At 26.9% G+C, this 24440-nt stretch overlaps 1 protein-coding gene across 1 annotated transcript; it reads left to right on the forward strand.

Annotated features, from left to right (window-relative positions):
- Positions 1-454: 454 nt before the first annotated feature.
- LOC123296372 lies at positions 455-18665 on the forward strand. The gene is made up of 6 exons (XM_044877834.1): positions 455-812; positions 3103-3266; positions 3312-3435; positions 5444-5670; positions 6730-6756; positions 17313-18665. Exons 1-6 carry the CDS (start codon positions 623-625, stop codon positions 18513-18515), a joined length of 1935 nt encoding a protein of 644 aa, XP_044733769.1. The 5' UTR covers positions 455-622; the 3' UTR covers positions 18516-18665.
- Positions 18666-24440: the final 5775 nt, after the last annotated feature.

Below are 24440 nucleotides of genomic sequence, written 5' to 3' on the forward strand. Positions count from 1 at the left end.
TAAACCAAAAATACATATTTTTATTAATCATTAAACAAAACTAAACTAAAGTTATAAAAGTTAAATAGTTTATAAATATATAAATTATTATCTAATAAATATATATTAATATTAAATTATTTAACATTATTTAATTGTATATAATTAAACTATAAATTAATTAATTAAATTTAATTTTATATTTTTATAGTTGATACGTGGATATTTATTCATCAATCATACAACAAGATTGTTTATTTGATTGATTGATTTAAACAAATGTACATTTTTAAATTAATTGATTGATTAATTGATTTAAAATAATATCAAACTGGAGCGAATATTAGCTGTTTTATCAACACCTGTTGCACGCCGTGGACGTTCTAAACATCATTTTATATTAAATAATAATAATAATAATTATGGATCTAAATCAATTATTGATAATAAATCATCATCATCAACAACAATTGATAATACAACAACAATATATAATACAACAACAATTATTTATAACAAGAACAATAGTGAAAGTGATGATAAAAAGATAACACATCATACAAGAAGTGTTAATGATAATGATAATGATAATGAGAATAGTGATAATTATACATTTATCACTGGTACACCACCATCATCACAGATGATTGATAATAGATCATCAATTATTATCAATGATAATGATAATGATAATATAATAACAACAACAACAACAAGAACAAGTATACTTGAACAACAAGAGTCATATCCATCACATACATATGATGATACTGGAAGTGCAACTGGAATTGTAACTGGTACAAGTCATACACAGTATAATGGAGTTTATGTTGGTGAGTTTATTAAACAATCTATAATACTATTATTATAAACGTTGAACAGTTTGTTTGTTTGTTTGAACACGTTAATCTATGCAATATTACTAATTGGATTCGAAAAATTCTTTTTGTATATGAAAGCTTCATTAAAAAATGAAAAGGGACCCATTTTATGAAACGTAAGAGATAGAACAAAAGTTTAAATATAAAAGAATTTCCAATAGCTTTTGTTTGAAACATTTTTTCGTAAATATCACTGTTTACCTGTGAGAACGCCCAGAAAATATTCTTCGAAAATTCCTCTCCTCTGAGGTAATTTGCTTAGTTAACGCAGCTCCTACGCTACGAATTTTGTTTCTAATTTCTGTGAAAGTCTTTATGGTCAGTAATCAATTTAGTTTTTTTGTAAACGAAACTACATACATATTTTTTTGTCCAGATTCTTGATCTTTGACGCAAAAGAAAAACTTTTGAATGAAGATATTTTCAATTTTAGAAAACTGAATTTAGATTTTCAATCTAATAACTTTTCTTATCTAAAAATTTTCGGACAAAAATGCAAATGTAGATTTCAATAGTACCTACCTATAATACTTATGGTTTCTACCATAAAATACAATAAATATAAATATAATAATAATACCTACAATAATATAAATATAATAATAATATAATGTCTTTTGTATTATATATTGTATTGTATTGTGTTGTATTTGATATATATTTAAAAGTTAGTTTGTACAACTTCCTTCCTTCTCCATGTTTGTTTTTATACATTTAGTTTATACAGAGTTGTTCAAATATATATTACCACTTTAACATGACTTCACCATGTATTGAAAAGGCATAAAATAAGAGTAATAATTTCGTAAAATGCCAGTTGATTTAGTGCTAACAAATTTTGGGATAACATGTTTGTTGTCGTATTTACATGGTAACATCTGATTGTACAACCCTGTATTATAATATTTAGATATATTATGAAAGTACTTTATTATTATTACACTATAGGGGAGAGTTGGCATGAAACAGCTAACCATGTCTTGACGGCATTTAATTTTTACGTACTGGGTTTTCTTAGAGGACTGTAAACATCGCTTGTCATTAGGTTTCTATTAAAAAATTATGAGAGAAATGTTCATAAAAAGTGATATGTTCTTTTTAAAATATTAGATTCTTTCATGACCACTCTCCCTTACAATCATGACAGTGATGACAGTCATGACTGTGTACGTATAAGTGTACTCTTGCTGCACTAATATTTTATATCAAAACTAAAATAAAACTTATTACTTTAATAATAAATTTTACAGCAATGCAATGCCATATGTTATATATACTTTACAATGGCAGGCAAGTAGAGTCACAATGATCCAAGTATCAGTTTCTTTAAAGTCAAAATTTAATCAAACTTTTACTTCATAAACAATTTACTTTTTTTTAATACAAACAATTAAAGGGATATTTCGCTATCGTTATTTGTTTGTGATAAATGATAGTTGAAAGTCCCTTGATCACAATAAACACAGCACAAAACAAAAAAATATTACCTTACGTCGCTTTCCAAACAGAAAACATAAAAAAATTTTGGTTTTTGATGCTTTTTCGATATTTTTAGAGCATTATTTTACATTAACGTCATACAAATTGCCTAGTTTACGATATATTAGTAGACTAGTCACATGACAGTCGAACCACTTTAACTTGGATCACTATAGTTCTACCGTCTCTAATTATTTATTATTAAAATAAATATAACATATGAGTTTTGATGGCATTGTTGTGTAGTCTTGTTTCTGTTTGTTTATTGTTTACTGTTGTTTAATGATTGTTATTGTTGTCATTATTGGTTTGTTTGTATTTATAATAATAAAATATTTATATACAGAATGTCCTACAAATTCTTAGCAAACCTTTAATGGGATCTTTTTTTCAAAATAATTAAATACAGAAGAATGTTTAAACCATTTCAAATAATTCAAAAAATGTATTTTTAACCCCCGAACTAAAAAAGGGATGTTATAAGTTTGAACGTTATGTGGCTGTCTGTCTGTGGCATCGTAACACCTAAACGGATGAACCGATTTAAATTTTTTTGGTTTCGTTTGATAGGCTCCAACGATTTTCATGACATTTAGTATGCAAGGGATTTCTTAGGTGAAAAACCCATCTAGCCAGGTTTCATTTAAAATTAATAACGACCAAAGCTCGATCATCCAGGTACTATTAAATAAAATAATGACTTGAATTAATTTTAGCATTCCGTAGCATATAATTTATTGAATTTTGATTTTATTTGTTATAGAATGGGAACAAACATCAAACAACCACAATTTAAATGATTTTGGAGGGACCAACAATAATAATAATAATAATAATAATATGAAAACAGAAGTGATTCTTCGTGAAGATTTAACTGGTCATAATAGTGTGGGGGGTGTAAGTGTAGGTGGCAGTGGAAGTGGAAGTGTTAGTGGTGGTGGTGGTGGTGCTATTGTGAATATAAATAATGTTAATAATGGTGGTGTATTTGTGCCTTCATCGTCAGCAGCTAAAACTTCATTATCAACATTAATTACAACTAATAATAATAATAATAATAATAATACAATAACACCAGTATTTACAACATTACAAGGTATGTTAAGTTTAGTTTTAATATCTATTAAGTACAATTACTTCAATCAACGACCAGAAAAAATGATGAAATCTCTAAATAATTCGATGAAAATTATGTATTAAGTTTTTGTTAAATCTGTAGATCAAACGTTATATGGTGCCTAGTGGTGCTTTTTGTCCAGGGGGTAGTAACCATAAATACTTGATTATAATCATCACTACATATTATAAAACAAAGTAGCTTTTTCTGTCCCTATGTTCCTATGTCCCTATGTACGCTTAAATCTTTGAAACTACGCAACGGATTTTGATGCGGTTTTTTTAATAGATAGAGTGATTCAAGAGGAAGGTTTTTATGTATAATACATCCATATTATAGTAGAGTAAGGGGTTGAAATAGGGGTTGAAAGGGATATGCTTCAAAAACTAAAAAAGGTGTGCATCGATTAAGCTAAAATATTGACACGATATACAACCAGCTTCAAAGATCTATTGTTTTTATCTACTTTTAACCTTCGGAGGGTAGAAAGGGGTAGCGAGAAAGTGGGAAGGAATTATTGAATATTTACAAATATACCTAAGTGGGGTATCAAATAAAAGAGCATGACGTGTACATTACAAAACTGTTATCCCACGCAAGGAAATGTGGAGGGAGGGGTACAAGTGGGAATGTTGCCCAGCAAAGCGGGTAGTTCACAGCTAGTAATATAAATAGTAATACTTACATCTATAAAAATAAGTTACATTTTATTAAATTTATATAGTTCTCTGTGTTCATGATTCAATCAATCAGTCATGCCAATCAAAATAAATAGTTGATAAACATGCAACACGCGTATGAAGCTACATAAGTTTATAATAAAACTATATGCACATGTAGGTTAATATAATAATAAATATAAAAATATGTATTTATTGATTTTTTTTAATAGTTTGTAATAAATTCTTTTTAAATATATGTACAAACATTATAATAGATACATACTTATATAATATTTTGGCAACAATTACTTGATATTAACAATATTATTACTATTATTATTATTATTATTTATGATTAGGTTATTGTTGTAAAATAAGTCCAAAATAAACAATAATATATCAATTTTAAAATCATATTTAATTTTTTGGCTACAGTTGAAAAATAAAATGTAAATGGAACAAAACAATTCAAGTTTAAATTATAAAACTCTTTTTTCCATTGAGTAAAATCACTCTTTACAGTCGTTGTCAAGCATTTTAAAATTCTAGTTAGAAAGACATCTTTTGATCATTTAACATCTCCAATAGCCTCAATCTGTATAATAAAAAATTTTATCAATCAAAATTTGTGTTTTCTATCAAAATTACATCATACGTTTTAATTTTCAAACATCTGGTAGAAATTGATATCTAAACATAGAGGTCATGTGAGAGCTTCAGATAATTTTTTGTTCATGATTTGAAAATATTGTTACGATTATTAAAATTTTAATAAATTATTAATATTTAAAAATGAATTTTTTCTGAATTATAAATATGCATATTGTTTTATTATTATATGGTATTTATACAATTAGTTCTTGTAACTAATATTGATATTTAATTCTTTATTTTATTAAATAATTTGAATAGTTTTGGCACCTTTGTGAAGATGTAAAATTTTATTTATTTTGATAAAAATATGAATTACATAATTATTAAAATTAGTTTTTACAAGTTCAAATTATTTTGATATCAAAATTATTTACATTCAAACAAAAATATCAATTTTAAGGAAATAAAAATTTGAAGGTCATTTATTTAAAATAATATATTTTATTTTATAAATTAAAATAACAACTAACTGAATTAAATGTCTAAATATTCTTGTGTATGTTTTAATTATTTATTATAAAATGAATTACTTTTTTTATATTTTAAAAGCACAAATTAAAATAATGAACACAGTTTGACATAAGAACTTCATATTAAATTCTATTTTGTTAGAAACATTAATCAACTAATCAACTTATCAAATAAGTAATCTTAGTGTTAATTATTTGTAGAACACCCTGTAATCATAGTACGTGCTGAAGAAGTATTATTAGTGGTATTGGTGTTAATGATATGGGTGGCTGCTATTGCATTGTTCTTTAATCGTTGGGGTAAAATACGAATGTTAGAACCATATCAACCAAAGTTTGAACAACAAGCGGCTGCTGGTGGACCTGGAGGTGCTGGTCATCGTTCTAGTTGTCCAATTGGAACAGGCATTGATTCAGCTGTTAATACGGTAAGTATTTTAACCATCATAATTGTTAAATTGTTGCACACTTTTTTGGTTTTACCTTCTATGATCAGCGGTTTAGAGTGTGCGTTGATCTGTACGTCAGTCAGTCAGTCATTCAAGACAAAGCATTTTATATGTATAGATATAGATAGTAAGATGGTATAAAACTCAATGTGTATGTATGTTTGATCCCAACCATTTATTAATTCTATTCTAGAATGTTCTAAATCTGTTCTATTTGATTCTATTCAATTGAATTCTATGTAAATAATGATTGTTGTGGTTTATAATTTGATCCAATTTCGGTACAACAATACAAAACCCAAACTAAACTAAATTATAAATCATTTATTTTACTTAGTTATCTTCTATCTTGTGTGCTATCATCTCAACTAAATAGACTTAGTTTAGTAGTTATCTATAATTTAATGTTGACTTTGTAGTTTTAGTAAATTCCTATACAGGCTGTCAACTTAAGTTGGCTACATATGGAAATCTTTTTTATTATAAGGTTTATGGGAAAAAGTTATTTTTTATAAAAAGCTTTCGAAAATATTAACATTCAGCTATTCATTTTTGACATCAAATGTTCACAAATTGAGAAAATTTGATAGAAATGTTAATGGTCGCTTAGAACTATTGACCATTTCGAGCAGATAAAATAGGAAACTGTTCAAGAAATAACTCTAATAAATATATATAAGAGTATATGTAAAGAATTTTGTAAAAGAAGAATTACATTTATGGAAATCGAAAGTGGATTCGTTGAGTTTCCCTTATTCAATATTTTTTTGTTTAGAATTAGTATTCATTTCGAACTTTCTCAATTTTTGAACATGCTGTATATTCGATGTCAAAAGTGATTAGCTGAATGTTTATATTTTTGAAAGCAGAGCTTTTTTTAAACAATAAATTCTTATCGTAAACCTTATAACAAAAAAGTTTTTCATATGTAACCAACCTAGCGAATATAAGTTTGTTGATGTGATGCTTATTATATTATTGATAATAATTATAAAATAAATATTAATTTGTAATTGATTTTTATTTTATTATTTACAGGGTTGTTCAATATCTGATTTACGGAAGGTAAGATTTTAATTAATTTAATATTAATTAATTAATTATTAATATTTATAAATTGTAAATAAATTGGATGAATGATATTGGTTTGTATACAATTATAATATCTATTTATAACAACTTTAAGGATGTATGAGCATGGTAGTGGGGGCACAAATTTAAAAATAGATATTTTCAATTTTGATGATAAATTTATATTATTACTTGACGATATAAGACGAAAAGTAAGAATAAAATTTTTCGATATCTGGCTTAATTTTCAAAATATCGAAAATTGAAAATTTTGTTTAATTATTTAGCTTTCGATATTTCGAAAACCAAGACACATATCGAAAAATTTTATTCTTATTTTTCGTTTACATTCATGAAGTTATAACAAAATTCATCATCAAAGTTGAAAATAAGATAAAAATAATTTCAACCCTTAATCTACCCTGTTCTTACATCCCTTATATGGACGGTGACACTTAGTTTTTTTCTTTTCTAATTCATTTCTAATATGTTTACTTTCTATTAAAAAGTTTTTTTTTAATTTGTTTTCATTCATTCCAAATGAAAATTATCAAAAACTTCCAAAATATGTCGTTTTTTGAGATTCCTCCATAAGAGCCAATGTATTTTATATCGATTTTTAATGACTTTTTTCTTAAAAATTTGCACGGATACCTAAGCTGAAATTTTAACCACATATTCTTTGAGTAAAAGACTACCTACAAACAAATTTTGAGCTTTAAATCAAACATTGTTGTCATGCTCATACATCCTTAAGGCAATAAAGTAATAAATATATAAAGTTAAAGAGGGAGACCTCTTTTCCGTTTTGTGGAAAACTGTTTAATCTTGACGACGATTTTACATAATCATAACAATTTCAAATGAAAATATTTTCTTGTTTTCATACTTTAAAGAGCACGATTTTATAACTGATTCGGGGTTTTAGTTTCCGAACTTTATTTTTAGTATAAATTGAACATTCAAAAGTTTATTTGGAAATAGAATGAGGATAGCATAATGTACTTTCTTCAAAATACAAAAAACCGAATTTTAAAAATAATAAAATCCCTACTTAAATATCTCTTAAAAACCTTATTTATATGTTTGACAAAAATAATCGAATAAAAAGAAAATTGAACAACTGTAAATATTCTTAGATATGGGTTTCGATGTAATGAGTTTTGTGTATAAAATTTTATTAAAATTACTGTCAAAGTAAAATAATGCGATTATAAAGTACATATCGAATTGAAGAAGAAAGAAAATAGGTTTTTTTTTACGAGTAGTTTGACGTTTTAAAGGAAAAATATTGAATTTTGTTTCCTTTTACAAATAGCGTTGAGTTTCCCATTGTCACAACAGCATATCAAGACTTAAAATATGGATATTGAAGTAACAGTACCATATCTTTCCCATAACTTTTTACAAAATATTTGACGCCCTGACCAAGATAATAAACTTGTAAAATGTTAGTTTTTTTGCTCACAAAAATTACACAAGCAAATGTGTTTGTTTACACATGACAGTGTCACATTTAGACTCCTGAACTACTGAACCAATTTTGATGAAATTTTTACAACTACAAATTAAATTAAACGCCATGCCAGTATATATATTACATTAAATAATTTTATTTAGATTCTTTACTTAAATAACTTAAATAACAAGCTTTTATCGTGGTCACATTAAATTAGTACCTACTGCAAATAAAATGGTCCCACCTGAAGAATCAAAAATAATTAAAACAATAAACTGTGAATATTTAATGTTGTTTGTAAAACTTTTGTTATGTCTGTGTGTGTACCTTCTTTTGATAAAATAAGGTCAAGGAAATAAATGACAAAATAAATTGAGTTGAAGTCATCAGTGTGTTTGTGCTTGTGCTTTAATTCAAGTCAGTTCAGTTCAGTGGACTCACTGGAACTTGAAATTAAATGAAAATCAAGATGAACAACTACGACCACATATATTCTATGTAGTCCTACGGCCACACCTAATATTTGCTGAATCGATTACAAAAAGTTTTAGTTTCCTAGATAACACATCGTCGGATTTTGGGTTCGTTTTGAACTATTGCACATTTTTTGTTTACCTGCCAATCAACAAACAAATTATAACGTACGATAAGGAACATAGTTGCAATTAAATAAGTAATGGTGATGATGATGGTGATGGTTCTAGATCTATTGAAGACACAAGTGATTTATTATTTTAAGAAGAACAAAGACATCAAACAACAAACAACAAATAAACTTTTGAAGACTGACTTGTAAAATAAAACAAACTGCTTATATAAACATGATCTTTACGATTCACACCATTAACTTCCTGAATAATACTGATAACTGGTATAGGACTTAAAAGAAGGCAGTATCATTTCAGTGCAATGATTATTTTAAATAATACAGGATTTTAAATCCAAAAGGGTCAATTTTGCTAAGAAATTTTTCCTTAAAACATTTCCAAATTGAGCCGATTTGATGATTATCGCCATTTTTTTAGTTTTATTTGGGAACGGAATTTTAAATTTACAATTGAAACATAGCTAAGAACAGTCGGCAAAAAAATGAAAATCGGTTCATCCGTTTAAGCGCTATGAAGCTACAAACAGACACACATAGCGGTCAAACTTATAAGACCCTTTCTTTTAGTTCGGGGGTTAAAAATGGGGACAAACGAACTCACATACAGATATTAAATCAAAAGTTGTGCTTCTACTATTGCTCTGATAATGAAACATAAAGATAGATTTGAATATGAGTTTTCGGAGTGATTACAAGAACTCGCCTATGATGATGAATAAAGTTGAGTTGAATGATGAATGAATAGAATTAGTTAAATAAATGAAATGTTTGGTAGAAAACGAAGCATACATAAAATAGAAAATTAAAACAAATGTTTGGTGACATTTTATAAGATTTATTTTATAAAATTTAATTATAATTTAATTTAATTTTAATTTAAATTAAATTTAATTAAATTAATACAATAAATATATTTTACTAAAATAATTAATATAGACAATATAATATCATACAATAGCGTACTTGTATTGCAGATGTCTACATGTCTACATGTCCTATAATCATGTTGCTTTCATTTCGAAACATTCATTTGGAGTGGAGTCCTTACCTATCGAACGTTTGCTTGTTGAGAATTAAAAAGTTATGTGATGTGAACATGAACTACTGAAGGATACAACAAAATAAAAATAATTTATAAAATTAAATAATTTTGTAACAGTCATGTAAAAATTTATATCATTTTAAATAGAGAAGTTACATGTTTTTTTATTTTACTTTTTTTCGAAAGTTTACTAAAAATTACTAAAACAAAACTAAAAAAAAAAATTTTTTTTTAAATTACCTTTTCATATTTTACAAATGGTTTTTCTAAATATAAATTCAAACGACAGTGACGTCAACACATCGCATTTTGTAACTCCATCTCACGGAGAAATGATAAAATAATATAAATAATGATAAATGGTTTGTTTCTCATCTGATTTTCATTATATTATAACGCATATTTCCATAGAAACCGATCGACTCATAGCTTCAACTGTTGTAAATACGTCACTACCGGTTTCTTTTTATTCATAAATCAAACTATTTCAACTATTTTTCAACTATTTATTTCAACTATTATTTATTAATAATTTACAAAAAAAGTTAATTAAATACACTTAGGGATGAAATATTCTTTTTTTTATTTATGAATTTGTAATCTATATTTAAACTTTAAATTGATGTAATTCAAAATTGTAATTTAATTTTCTGTTGTTGTTATTTCAAATAAGGAAGTAAACAGCATCGAATACCAAAAATAAATTGGATACAAAAATATAACATTTGTTTATTTAGAAGAACAAATAAATGTATGCAAATGTACGTGCGTTCATAACACATATGCTACTGAAAAACAAATTTAATTTAAAATTATATAGAAATTTATAAAAAAAATATACAAAAATTATTATAGAACTACAAACAAAAGGAAAAATAATACAAAACTTTTTATTTAATTAATATTTAATTTAATTTTGAGTGAAATTTATTCGACTTTCATCCATTTTATTAAATTAAACCCTCAAGTCAGAATACAATTTTCTTTAATTTTCCCCAAAATTAAATAATTTTATAAATAAGAGATTAGATAGTCAATATATTATAACTTACCTGCCTGCATAAGTGCCAAATTTCAAGTTTGTTCGTCAGTTAGATTCGAAGAAAATGGGTGATATCAGTTTGACAGACATGTGTGCACACACAACACAACAATACATTTGTAGGATAAACATATCTTAAAAGGATTTATATAAGACAGGCAATAGTTAAAAGGATTATTGTTTAAATATACAGGATGTTCAAGAAATTAGATTAAGATTATTTTAAGAACAGTCAGAAATTTAGGGTATAATGAAGCCATGTGATCTTGTGTAACGATTTGATAACTAACGTAACTTTTACCTTCAAAGATGTAGATACTTATGTAGTTGTCTTAGAATCTGAACTAAGATGTGTATCTCTAAGCTTCCATTTTAAACTTTAAAGTTAATTTAATGTTGGTACACTATGATGTAATACACTCACCCCAATTATATAATTGACTCTCTGTATAATAATATAAAAGAACAACAAATACATTTAGTAGACACAGAATACAGCTAGAGAGTCTAGAAAGATATTTATTTGTTTGTGATGTGACAACTATACATAAGATTTGTATGTCATAAGATTATTATGTTATGTCAGTGATAAATTACATAAACATAATAAATAATTACATAAATATAAAATATTATGTTATCACATATTCATTCATGTACAGCTAGCTCACCAGTCATCACTGATAGCTATTATTTATTACAACTAAATTATTAAATAAGAAGTACTTTTAATTTCTTTACTCTATTTTATGTTGAAAATTACATATGAGCAGCACACCTCTATCACTAAAGTCATATTCTACCCACAGATTATACTTTATTACATAAATAACTAGGCAACTCTATTGAACATGAATGTTTGTTCAAAAGCTCCTTGGACTTAGCCACTTACAGTGAACTATTAAAATAATGACAGCAATTAGGTATTATTTGAATTATTTCTATTCAGTTTATCATTTTTTTTTTCAGAATACACACAAAAGAAATTTTACCTTACAATTAGATACATATCGATAGATACAATATTTATATTATTTATTGATATAGATATAGATTTGAATTATATTATTTGTATCTATATTTAGATAATAAATATCCATCCATTCATGTGGTTTATTTTATACAGGGTGTCCTAAAAGTACCGCGCGCTTTTGTTGCATCAAGTACAAAATAAAATTCTAAGAAGAAAAATCCTCTTCCTTTTTTTGGATCCAATGCACGGATAGTTAGCTATTAATTAAAATAGGCAACCAATCCGAAGCATTGTAACTAAAAATTATAACCACTAGACTGACTAATTAATGATTTTCGATAGATTAAAAATAAATAAATAAGTAATTATTATTGATATTAAAACAAAAATCTTTTTTAAAAGCATTGAATAATTAATTTTAAACAGTAATAAATTAAAAACTCTCAATTTTTTTATAACAATAATAGTTATTTAAAATTTATGTTTCTAACAGATGTAACAAAAGCGTACGATACCTACAGGAGGACACTCTGTATAATGTAGTGTAGTGTATAAAACATTAATTACAATGTTTAATTATAAAGTAATAACTATAACATTTATCTTATCATTTATTACATGAATGCACTGACCAACAACACCATTACCACCATTACCATGTTACCATGTTACCATGCTACCATGGTAACAAACTCTTGGCAACTATTTATTTTATATTGTTTGGTGCAATGTTATATAATTTATTACTACCCTAATCTCTAAAGTGCAATGGAATGCAATGGAATGCAATGCAATGTGATGCGGTGCGGTGCGGTCAACTCTATTTTATTTTATTTATCATTCAGTGTTTTATATTAAAGTAGTCCGGTTGTTTGAGCCATCAAGTACGATGGATGTTCATTCTTTTGCGATAGAATTAGCCTTTTGATCACAATAAACATAGGCGGCAAAATTTTTGTTTTGGCTTCTCTTTAACTATGGCCATATTTTGGTTGTACGAGACCGAACAGTTCTTAATAGGTACTTATTCAAAAAACACAAGATTCAATGATTTCCCCAAATCAAGTATGACTTGCATACGAATTTTACAAACAGAAACTTTGTTTTTTTCTTTTTTTGAATATATAATTTATTATTCCTGATAGATGGTGAAATAAAGCAAAAGAAGGTCGCATATGTGATCTATAACATTTGTAGGTGAGTTTGTGTATTAAACCAACCCAACCTTACCCTACTCTGTATGTTTTATAAAAAATATGATATTGGTTTTGACTTTAGTTCAAACTTATAGAAAGGTTTTATACAATATACAGAGTGGTGTGTAAGTGGATATATATTTTGCTATAATAAAAGCTTATTCATGTAAAACTAAATTTATTTTGAACAGCTATAAAAACAACTAAGATAGAAGTCATCAAACATTGGTGAACCATTCTAAAATTAGCTCAAAGCGTACCCAAAAATATTATATTGAAAGAAAAAACTTAATATAAAAACAATTAAAAAAGCAGGAAAAAATTAGAAATATTTACAAAAGAAAATAAAACAACACTGATTATGGCACACTCTGTAGGTATATATATATACAGTGTGTCCACGCATAGAGGTAACTATACTTGTAAATTTTCATATTTTGCATTTTAAGAAAAAAAGTCTTTCTTTATGAAAAAAATTTGCTTTTTCTGTAAAGTAAGTAGGCATATTTAAAACTAAATAATTTACAGCGTAGCCAAAAATTTGGAATCACTATTTTTCTTTTCGGTGAACTACCTTTCCTTTCTATAAGTTGCTTGCAATTAACAATTATCTGTATATATAAAAATGAATTGCTGTGCGTTAGTCTCGCTAAAACTCAAAAACGGCTGGACCGATTTTCAAATTTTTTTTTTGTTTTGTTCGCTATAGTTCAGGGATGGTTTAGAAAAAAACTTATTACTGTGTGTCCGAAACAGTAATGAATCGTAATTGAAATGAAAAGGACAATTTCGGAATAATTAGATTCAATGCGGAATAATTTGAGACTGAACGGAATGAAAATGTTGGCTCTACAGTCAGATTCATAAAATATCTCGAAAATTATTCATTTAATGATCAAATAAACACGATTTTTGTAATTTTCGGGTCAAAATTACCTTATAAACTTAGTTTTATCGAAATCGGAAACAAAAACTTTTTTTACACTTTTTGCAATTTGTAAAAATCGAAAAAATCATAAAAAATTCAAAAAAACACAATTTTTGTAATTTTTGGTTGGGTTGGGTTGGGTTGGGTTGGGTTGGGTTGGGTTGGGTTGGGTTAGGCTGGGTTAGGCTGGGTTAGGTTGGGTTGGGTTGGGTTGGGTTGGGTTGGGTTGGGTTGAGTGTGGGTGTGGGTGTGGGTGCCGGTGCCGGTGGTGGTGGTGGTGGTGGTGGTGGTGGTGGTGGTGGTGGTGGTGGTGGTGGTGGTGGTGGTGGTGGTGGTGGTGGTGGTGGTGGTGGTGGTGGTGGTGGTGGTGGTGGTGGTGGTGGTGGTGGTGGTGGTGGTGGTGGTGGTGGTGGTGGTGGTGGTGGTGGTGGTGGTGGTGGTGGTGGTGGTGGTGGTGGTGGTGGTGGTGGTGGTGGTGGTGGTGGTGCTAGTGGTGGTGGTGGTGGTGGTGGTGCTGCTGCTGCTGGTGGTGCTGGTGGTGGTGGTGGGTCTGGGTCTGGGTCTGGGTCTGGGTCTGGGTCTGGGTTGAGTTGGGTTTTTTTTTTCAATTTTATTGATCTGTATATATAATAACAAATTGCTGTGCGTTAGTCTCGCTAAAACTCAAACGGATGGACCGATTTTCAAATTTTTTTGTTTTGTTTTGTTCGTTATAGTTCAGGGATGGTTTAGAAAAAAAAACTAAACAGAGCTGATATTAGAGTCATCGTAGAGTTACTCACAGAGCATGATAACCTGAACAAGTTCCAACATCAGATTGGAACTCTTGGTTCTCCCGCGTGTGATAGATGCGGAGATAATTCAGAAGAAACATCGATCCACTTTCTCTGTTACTGCCCGGCGCTCATACAGCAGCGAAGGAAATGGTTTGGTTCGGCCATAGTCGAACCAGAAGAAATTAAGAAACTCAGCGCTAGGCAAATCCTGGGTTTCAGTACATCAGTTGGTTTATAGTAGCCACTGAAAAGCGTAGCGGGGATTAATTGCAAGGGTCTATTTGGCGATGCTAGAGCATGGTCCGCTAACTTCCATACCCATACCCCATAGATGGAATTTGCCAATCACATTATTTTTCATAAACATTGGTTTGGCTGTTGATTTAGGGGCTTGCTCCAAGACTGCCAGATGGAATAATTGGATACAAAAAGGGAATAATTTTGTAATTCTCTGTATTCAGCTAGTAACTCTATACAAAATATTAAGAAGATCCGTGTACTTAAAACATAATTTTTTAAGTATAGTTACCTCTATCTGTGAACACCCTGTATATAGGTATACGATTCAAATTCAATATGATAACTATAAAACTAGTAACGTAACTACTGCTGGTATGTAAAATGAAACTAAGTAGATAAGAATGTTATATTTTTTATTTGGTTGAATTTGAATACTGGTACATATTTTGAATATAAATTGTAGATTTAAGTGGGTAGGTTGTTATATGTTATATGTTATATGTTATATATCTTATATTATATATGGGTACAATATTATATTTAACTAAAATATATACAGTTATAACGATCAAATGGAAATGTACCAACTGAATCCTTATATAAACATATACATTATAATATATCAATGAATTGGTTTTAATAACATATGAGACGTTCAATGCACTATAAAGTCCAATATTTATTAAAATTAGGAGCCAACATATAAAATCATATATATTATAAATACAATATTTCTGGAATTATTTTTATTTTAATTGTATATATTCAATATTATAATAAAGTTATTGATCTCATTCATAAAGATCATATCTATCATAATAATAAGTTTATAAATATAATAATATCTATGATTATATTGTATTATATTTATAATTGATCTTGATCATACATTACTTTATAAAACAATTTCAACATAAAATTTAATGTATTGTAAACATAAACATAAACATTATATATTATTAAAATTTAATGTACCTATAATACATTCATTATGACTCATATAATGCATCTATAATTATAAATATTATTCAGGTTGTTAGTTGGGAAATGATGTGGAAATTTAAATATTACAAATAATATTAATATTTAATTTTATTTTAATTTAATTTAACATAAACATGAGAGATTAACGCTTATAAAATAATAATTGAGATTTTGAAAAACTAATTACATTAAATATGAATAATTTTATTAGCAAACACAAATAGTTAAATACTAATTAAGTTACCTACACAAAAAATAAATTACAATGACTTGAAGCTAAATTGTTACTTGAATAGAACAGATTAAAAATAAATTTTATATAAATATTATTGTATTAATTTATTGAAAATCAATTTATAATATTTATATTAAATAATATAAATATTTAATTATTACAACTAACTATAACTATAAATAAATGTAAATGTTATAATAATAAACAAGTCAACTAAAATTATTTAAAAAATTAATAAAAACAATGGATAAAAAATGAAATATCATGCATTTTGGTTTATTTTAAAAGATTAATATAAACAAAGTATTAAAATTTTTGAAAGTTTTTTTGCTAGAACTGTTGAGGTTTACTAAGTACTAGATACATAATAAATCATACAACAACATATTTATATTTTTAGCTATTCTATCTATATTGTTACACAATTCTATTCTATTCTATTCTAAAGCTTCATTGTAAAGCTTGTGCTTGTGCAACTAGAACTGTTGATGTATACTCAGCTTACGTTGTTTCTTTATAAATATTTTACAAAGAATTTATGTTCATATTGTTGACAAGTGTTATTATGGACTACATTATTATATAAACAATGTTCTGTTCTGTTGTTCATTCTGGATGTTATAATAATTGACGTATTTTAAACAACATGAGAGAGCACGCGATATTTTAGAGGGAGAAAAAAGGTGGCTGTTTAAATAGCAGTTAAGCTGGCTTTGATTGTTTTATGTATACCTTACATAGCCAAGCTGTTATAATATCGGCTTATTATCCTGAAGATATCTGGTTCAAATCTTAGCTGCACCATCCAGATTTTTTTTAAATGACATCATCAAAGTGTTGACGACGACCAAAAAATGTCTATTGATGTACGTACGTACACACACACACGCAAACACACATGAAACGTAAGCATATGTCGAAAATTTCGAAAATCGTACCCATTACAATAACTTGTTATAGTGGGAAATTAAAAATTCATCCAATTTATTTGCAATAATAAAATTTAATTAAACGTCATTGATTTAATAATGAATATAATTTAATTTAGTTTTCTGCTTTTGATTCCAGCAACGAATGTCATTTTCAAAATTCAATGTGAACTGCCTTGGTGACCCATTGTATACTGGATTAGTATCACCCCGTCCAACACAACGCTTACGTCAGAATTCAGTATTTGTGGGTAGTCCAACGATGACCTTTTTGAATCCACCGCCACGGCGTGTTAAATCCGCAACGGACATACATCAATTAATTATTGGTGGTGGGGCGTTAGCCTCACGAGGTGGGGCGAGTGTAAGTGCTAGACTACCACGAAAATCATTAAGCGGCTTTAGTTCAATTGCACTTGAGACATCACCAAGTAAGGAATTCATATTAAAAGATCGTCGACCATCGATAACAATTGAACGACCCCCGTTATTTAATACACCATCATCAGCGAGCACTGGTACAACAACTGGATCTGGAACAGCAGCAGCTGCAACGCGACGTAGACCCTCCACATACCACGAGTTCTCGTGTTACTTCCCGATACCACGTCGACGTCCCTCTTGTTTTAGTGATTATAAGCCAACCATAGCATACGGTAGAGTAAGTAAATTTAAAAGTTTTGATCAACCATCGTGCAGTTGGGAGCGTTCAGATCGTCGTCTCTCAACAGCCTTTGAACGATCCCCAACGAACGTGAGTAAACGAAGCCGTCCATCAATAAGTTTAGAACGACCAATATCTTGGGATCGACGTCCATCCGTAACTATAGAACCCCCACCCACTAGTACAGATCATATCAACTCCAATTCCACATCAACTCCATTGACCACAAAAACCAATACTGTTGTCATAGCAACAACAGATGACCAAAAACCAAAATTACAAAAACAAACAACCATTAATTTTGAAAATATTAATCCTGCACATATTTCATTAAATAAGAATTCAATTAGTTTGGATCAGGCAACCAGTCAGGCACGTGTTAGTTATGATCGTAGACCGTCCTTTACATTGGAGCAACAGACATCGGGTACACCATCTAGTGCTGCTCACTTAATGAGTGAAGCAACAACAGGTCAGTTAAGTGTTACAGGTGGTAAACATCGTTTATCTGTTAGTTTGGATCAAGCTGCATCCAAATGGATTGGTACAACACCCACATTCATGATTGAACGTGCCACACCAGTCAGTCCACACCCTCCCACTACTATTCTGTCTTCGTCCATTGAATTGCAATTATTTGAAAGTGAAACTGAAAGTAAACAAATTACAAATGTTTAATTTAATTGATTAATTAATTAATTATTTATTAGTTTTGTGTGTAGTTAAACTTTAAATATCTTTTATCTGATCTCAATCTTCGTTCTTGAAATTTTATACTTAACAAACTTCTATTCAAAGTAGTTTTCTCTAAAACTACGTTTAATGAGTTTGATTCCCATAATAATATCTCCCGAATCAGGCCTCAGATCGAAATTTGGTTCAGAGCTTTTACATTTTTCTTGACAAGCTTAATTTACTGGTATAATTTTCTGCTATCACTAATAGAACACCCTGTATAGATTTTAATAATCATTTATAGTGTAATAGTCATTTGTAGTTGCATTTTCACAAGTATTGTTCAGATTAAAGCATACAAAGTTGTTTGTTTTATGATTGTAGGATGTTTAAATGAATTTTGAAGTTGATTAAAGAAGGTATTATAAGTTTTTTATTTTAATTTTAACATATCATACATTACATTACAATATAAATTACATATCATTAGATATCTATCATATTTGATATCAATCATTATTGAATGTCAAACAGATTTTAATGGTTTTAAATAATATGCTGGTCCTGTCCTTCATACCCACACTTCACTACATTACATTACATTATATTACAGATGATTAGTTTGACTGAATTGAATTGAAATATAATAACAATGTTTGGTTGGTTGCATAACAATAATAGACTATAATAATAATAATAATAGTAATAATAATAGATTTGATGACCAAATACATTATCTTTGTTGTAATAATTATTATTAGTATTGGATTTCTATCAAATAATAATTGTTATTGTCGAAAACTTTATATTTATCATGTACTAGCAGCTATCCGTCCACTTCTCTAAAAGTACCACATTATAGCCTATACAGAGTGTCTACTTAGGTATCGAATTTTTCAATTTGTGGACATCCTGTAAATTTAATGACAAAAGTTAATAGCTGAATGTTAATATTTTTGAAAGCAGAGATTTTGATACAAAATAACTTTTCTTCGTAAACCTTATAAGAAAAATAATTGTTCATATGCAGCTAACTTAGACACAATGTATTTGGAAATATACCTAAATACAAAAACGATTAAAAATTCGAACTTTATTTGATAAATAAAATGTTGGTAAGAATTGTTTATAAGTATTTACTTATTATAGAATACAAGTACTTGAGTACAAAATATAAGAATAAGTACTTGATGAATAATTAATTTATAAAATCTATAAAAAAGTAATTATTTAATTGAATTATTAATAATTATATACATAGCTACCTTGTAGGTATTTACTATATTTACTGATTATTGATTATTTTTAAAATCAATTTATATTTTTAAAATTAATGATATACATTCTTACATACCTAATAGCTATTATTTATTATCACAATTAAATTAATTTAATTTAATTTATAATTATTATAATTAGTTTTATTACTTTATTTTAAATTTTATAAATAAAATATTCATCATAAGTAAGAATTAGTTCTTTTTAACAAAAATGATACAATTCTCTTTTTTATAATGACAAATATACTTTTCTTATCTCCATGCAGAAAGTGTCGGCAACTTTCTGCACGCTGTGCAAAACGCAGTTGCAGCTTTCTGCCTCTGCCAAGTAGAAAAATAGTATACACAGCACGTGAGGAAGTGAAGAATGTCTCAAATCTCATGTTTTACAAGGAACTTTTGCCCCTTATATATGTAATATACTGTTAAAGATTTGTACCAGACCAGACCAGTACCACCAAGATAAACCATAATGAGTAGCTATAACTAGCTAGCTAGTTCACCATGAAGGTAGTGTGAGGTTCTCAAATAAAATAATATTAAGATTGGATCCAGGAATAGATATTATTAAATTTAACTACACACAGCATGGCCAACATTAAATAAATAAATATAATAAATATTTAGTTATTTTAGTGTTTTTATGTTGGTCATAAATCATTTACTTTTATATGTATGCATGATGGATGATGGATGACTGATGTATTATTGGTTGCAGATCAACAACTTTATTATTAAAGTGGTTCGTCTGTTTGAGCAAGTACGGTGAATGTTCATTTTTTTGCCGTAAATGATAGTTCAAAGTCCCTTGATCACAATAAACACAAATTGTTTCAAATGATGATTTTTAACATACAGTAATTTATGGAAGAACTCAAAAATTAATCGATGAATGAGCTTCAAAAAAGTTTTCACCATGAAGAAAGTATCACAGATTCTGTTTATGCAACAAAAAAAAACATTACCTTACGGCGGTTTTCAAAAAAAAAAACATAAAAAAACTTTGGTTTTTGACGCTTTTTCGATATTTTTAGAACATTTTTTTACATTTACGTCATACAAATTGCCTAGTTGACTAGTGACAGCCGAACCATTTTAATATAATAAAATTATTTTTACATACTTACTTTTAAAAGCTGTTGTTGTAAAATTAACAATAACTAATTAAATGCATACCAAACTTTAAATTAATAACTAATAATTCATTTTTACTTAAAAAGCAAACAAAGAAAAAAACCAACTATAAAGCTTTAAATAAAAATACATTTTTTGTATATTTAAATATATTAAAACTTGTTAAAATTATAAATAAATAAAATATATGAATTAATTAATTAATATATAAAACAATTAAAATGAATTATATTTAATTAAAAAACAATTTTGACCAATAGATTAGAAATTAAAAAACAAAAATTAAAATTAAAACTGTAACAGTATTAAAATTATATTAATAATTAATTAAATTAGTGCAATTATAAATGTTTAAATGAAACAATTTAAAATAAAAATAATAATTAAATTATGTTTTTATTTAAGTAGACGTACCTACATAAAAATTAATTAAATTATAGATGCCAAAAAAATTAAAATTAATCAGAAACATGTCATTTTTATTTATATTGTGGAAACGGTTCAGATATGCCCAGAAAACAAAAAAAAGAGAGGTGTCCTGGGACACCCGGTTGGAACTATGGTTCTATCGTATGTTAGTATATTATAAATGAAACGCTTTCTTTTTTACTAAGATTTGCTTTGATTTTTTTGCTGGTTTGAATGATTGATTATGCACATGGTCAATTTTGTAAGATCATTTTGTGCTTTTTTTTCTGTCTATTTTTAAAATATTCAGTGTGACTTGTAGTCAATTTGCTTTAAAAAAAAAAAAAAAAAAATCCAAAAAATGAATACAACTAACTGAATGAGTAATAGAAACTGACAAACTTGTAATAAATAAATAAAAACATAGTTAAATTGATGAATTAATAAAATTAAATTTGTACAAATTAAAAATTAATAATAAATTTTCCATAATTAAATATTAATAAAAAAAATTTAAAAAAAAAAACCAATTAATATTTATTACTTACAACAATTTACAATTTACCTACTAATATTAATTAATAATTCTAAATCTAATAATTCTAAATGATATACAAAACATAAAACTGATGGATAGCTTTAAATTTAAAAAAATATATAAAGTAAAATATAAACAAACAAATAAAATATATTTATAATAATTATATAAATATATTATCAACGAATATCTAAAAATAAAATAAATATATTTCAAATTAATTAATATCTAATACTTACTATATTTATGTATCTATAGATCTCTAAATTCAAAAAAACTCAATTGATTCAAATTTAAATATAATTTTTAGAATTATATAAATAAATAATTTATTAATATTATAAATGTATGTATTTTTTAGTATTTAAATAAAAATGTTTTTGTATATTTAAAAAAAAAAAATATTTATTGTAATTTATTAAATAATTATATTATTTACAAATAAATTATTAAATATGAATTAATTAACTATTGTCTATTATTACTTTATTATAAATCAATTATAGGTATACTCCAATTAAATTAGGGTTTCGCCTAGAAATCTAGCGGAATAAGCTGAATCGTGTGATTCCGGGGTTGACTACTTTTTGGACTAAGATCATTGGCTTATATAATAATTATTAAATCCTAAACAAAATAAACCATTTATTTAAAATTAATTTCAGTAAAATACAAAGTTAAATAAAGTGAATGAAGGTAAGTAAAATTAATTAATTTAGGTGATTTCTTAAGTAATGTTTTTAACTTGCTGTCCGTCCATTGCACCTGTCTCTTAAGGTATATATACTATAAGGTATTGTAATGACGCAGCAACTACCTTAAAAGCGAGAAACACAAAGTTATTAATTAAAATGAATAATAAATGAAAAAAAATTTTTACTAATATTTTAATGTTTAAAGTTAGAATAACATACTATTATATTTCTACAAATATAATTATATATCAATTATTTATAAGACCATTAATATTTTATTTTAATACAGCGTGTACCATTTTAAATGTGCTACCATTTTGATGTTTTGTACTAGAAATAAAAAACTACTAATAACTTTGAGTGTAGACCGAAATAATGTAAAACATTAGAAGTCTGTTAATAAATAACGATTATATGAGAGTGTGTTCATCATAAATGAAACACCTTGTATAAACATACATTAGATAATTGTAACTATTTAACAAGTTGTTGCTATGTAATTAATTATAATTATTATTAAAAACGTTTTACTTAAATTCTAGCTTTTAATAGTTCACATTTATTATTTAAAAATGACATTTAGTAATTATTTATCTAATGTAGTCTACTAATACTGTGCTGTATGACGTCATCAAATATCTATATTATTAAATATTTTATTTTATTTTATTTCACTGAAATAAATATAGTTTTATTTAAATGAAACTAAATATTTCTATCCGAAATATCCACAATAATACACTTTTTCAATAGTTTAGGAACTATAGCCGTATAAACAATTAATTTGTTTATAACAAATTTCTCCCCAATCTGAGCTATGAGCTAAATTCGGATTCAGCATGTCAAAATACGTCGACATACATTCCTTGTTCAGTAGGACCTGTAAATGCACATGAAACTCACTCAGCGCCTACACTAAGGATAATGGAAGGTTGAATGTTTGGACTATAAAAGATCACACTCCCATACTCACAATATTTGGATTTGATTCGCTTTGTTGGTTTTACGTTTTATACAAAACATTTTACAAGTAGTATTACGTTGATAGCAGTGCAGTGGTTGGTAATACTTTAACTAGAACATTATGAAGACGATGCGATGGTTTTGGTCAGCCAAGAAAGATAAATGTTTTTGAAATGTTCACTTTTATTTGAATAAATTCACATAAATTGTGAATGGAATTTAATTTATATTTAACTATATAGTTTAGTTTAGTTTAGTATTTATTTATGAATGTGATTTAATTTAAATAATAATGGTTTGTTTGGTTTGATTCAATTTAATCAAATAAATGTTTATATTGAAATAAATTATTGTTAGAATTTGGATGTTTTTAACTAGTGTAGAATATTTATATATAGGGTGTTCTATTATTGATAGCTATAAAGTATACTAGTAAATTAAGCTTATCAAGACAAATGGAAAAGCTCCTTACGAAATTTCGATCTGAGGCCTAATTCGGGAGATGTGACTATGGGAAAAATAGAAGGATTTATGCATTCGCAGACTTATTAAACGAAGTAGGTATCGCTTTAGAATATAATGAGGACTATCATAAAACAAAAATTGTTTGTAAATTGATTTAATTGGATAGGCAATACTAAAAGAACTATTTTGTTATAAATAAAGACAAAAAAAATTAAATGTTAATCAAATTATTTTAAAAATACAGAGACTCTGATGGAGCATTGTGTTATCATAAGAAATTATGTAATACTTATCTGCAGTGTATTGTACTAATATTAATTCACAATTTAATCCCCTCCGTGTATTGATACCTCCCACATCTAAGTTTCTCTTGTAATTCATTTATTCTCTAAACCAAAATTTAAACTATCATGTACCGCTATTAGAATTAAATGGATTATTTTAG

Source organism: Chrysoperla carnea, chromosome 3 (assembly GCF_905475395.1).
Source record: "Chrysoperla carnea chromosome 3, inChrCarn1.1, whole genome shotgun sequence".
NCBI lineage: Eukaryota > Metazoa > Arthropoda > Insecta > Neuroptera > Chrysopidae > Chrysoperla > Chrysoperla carnea.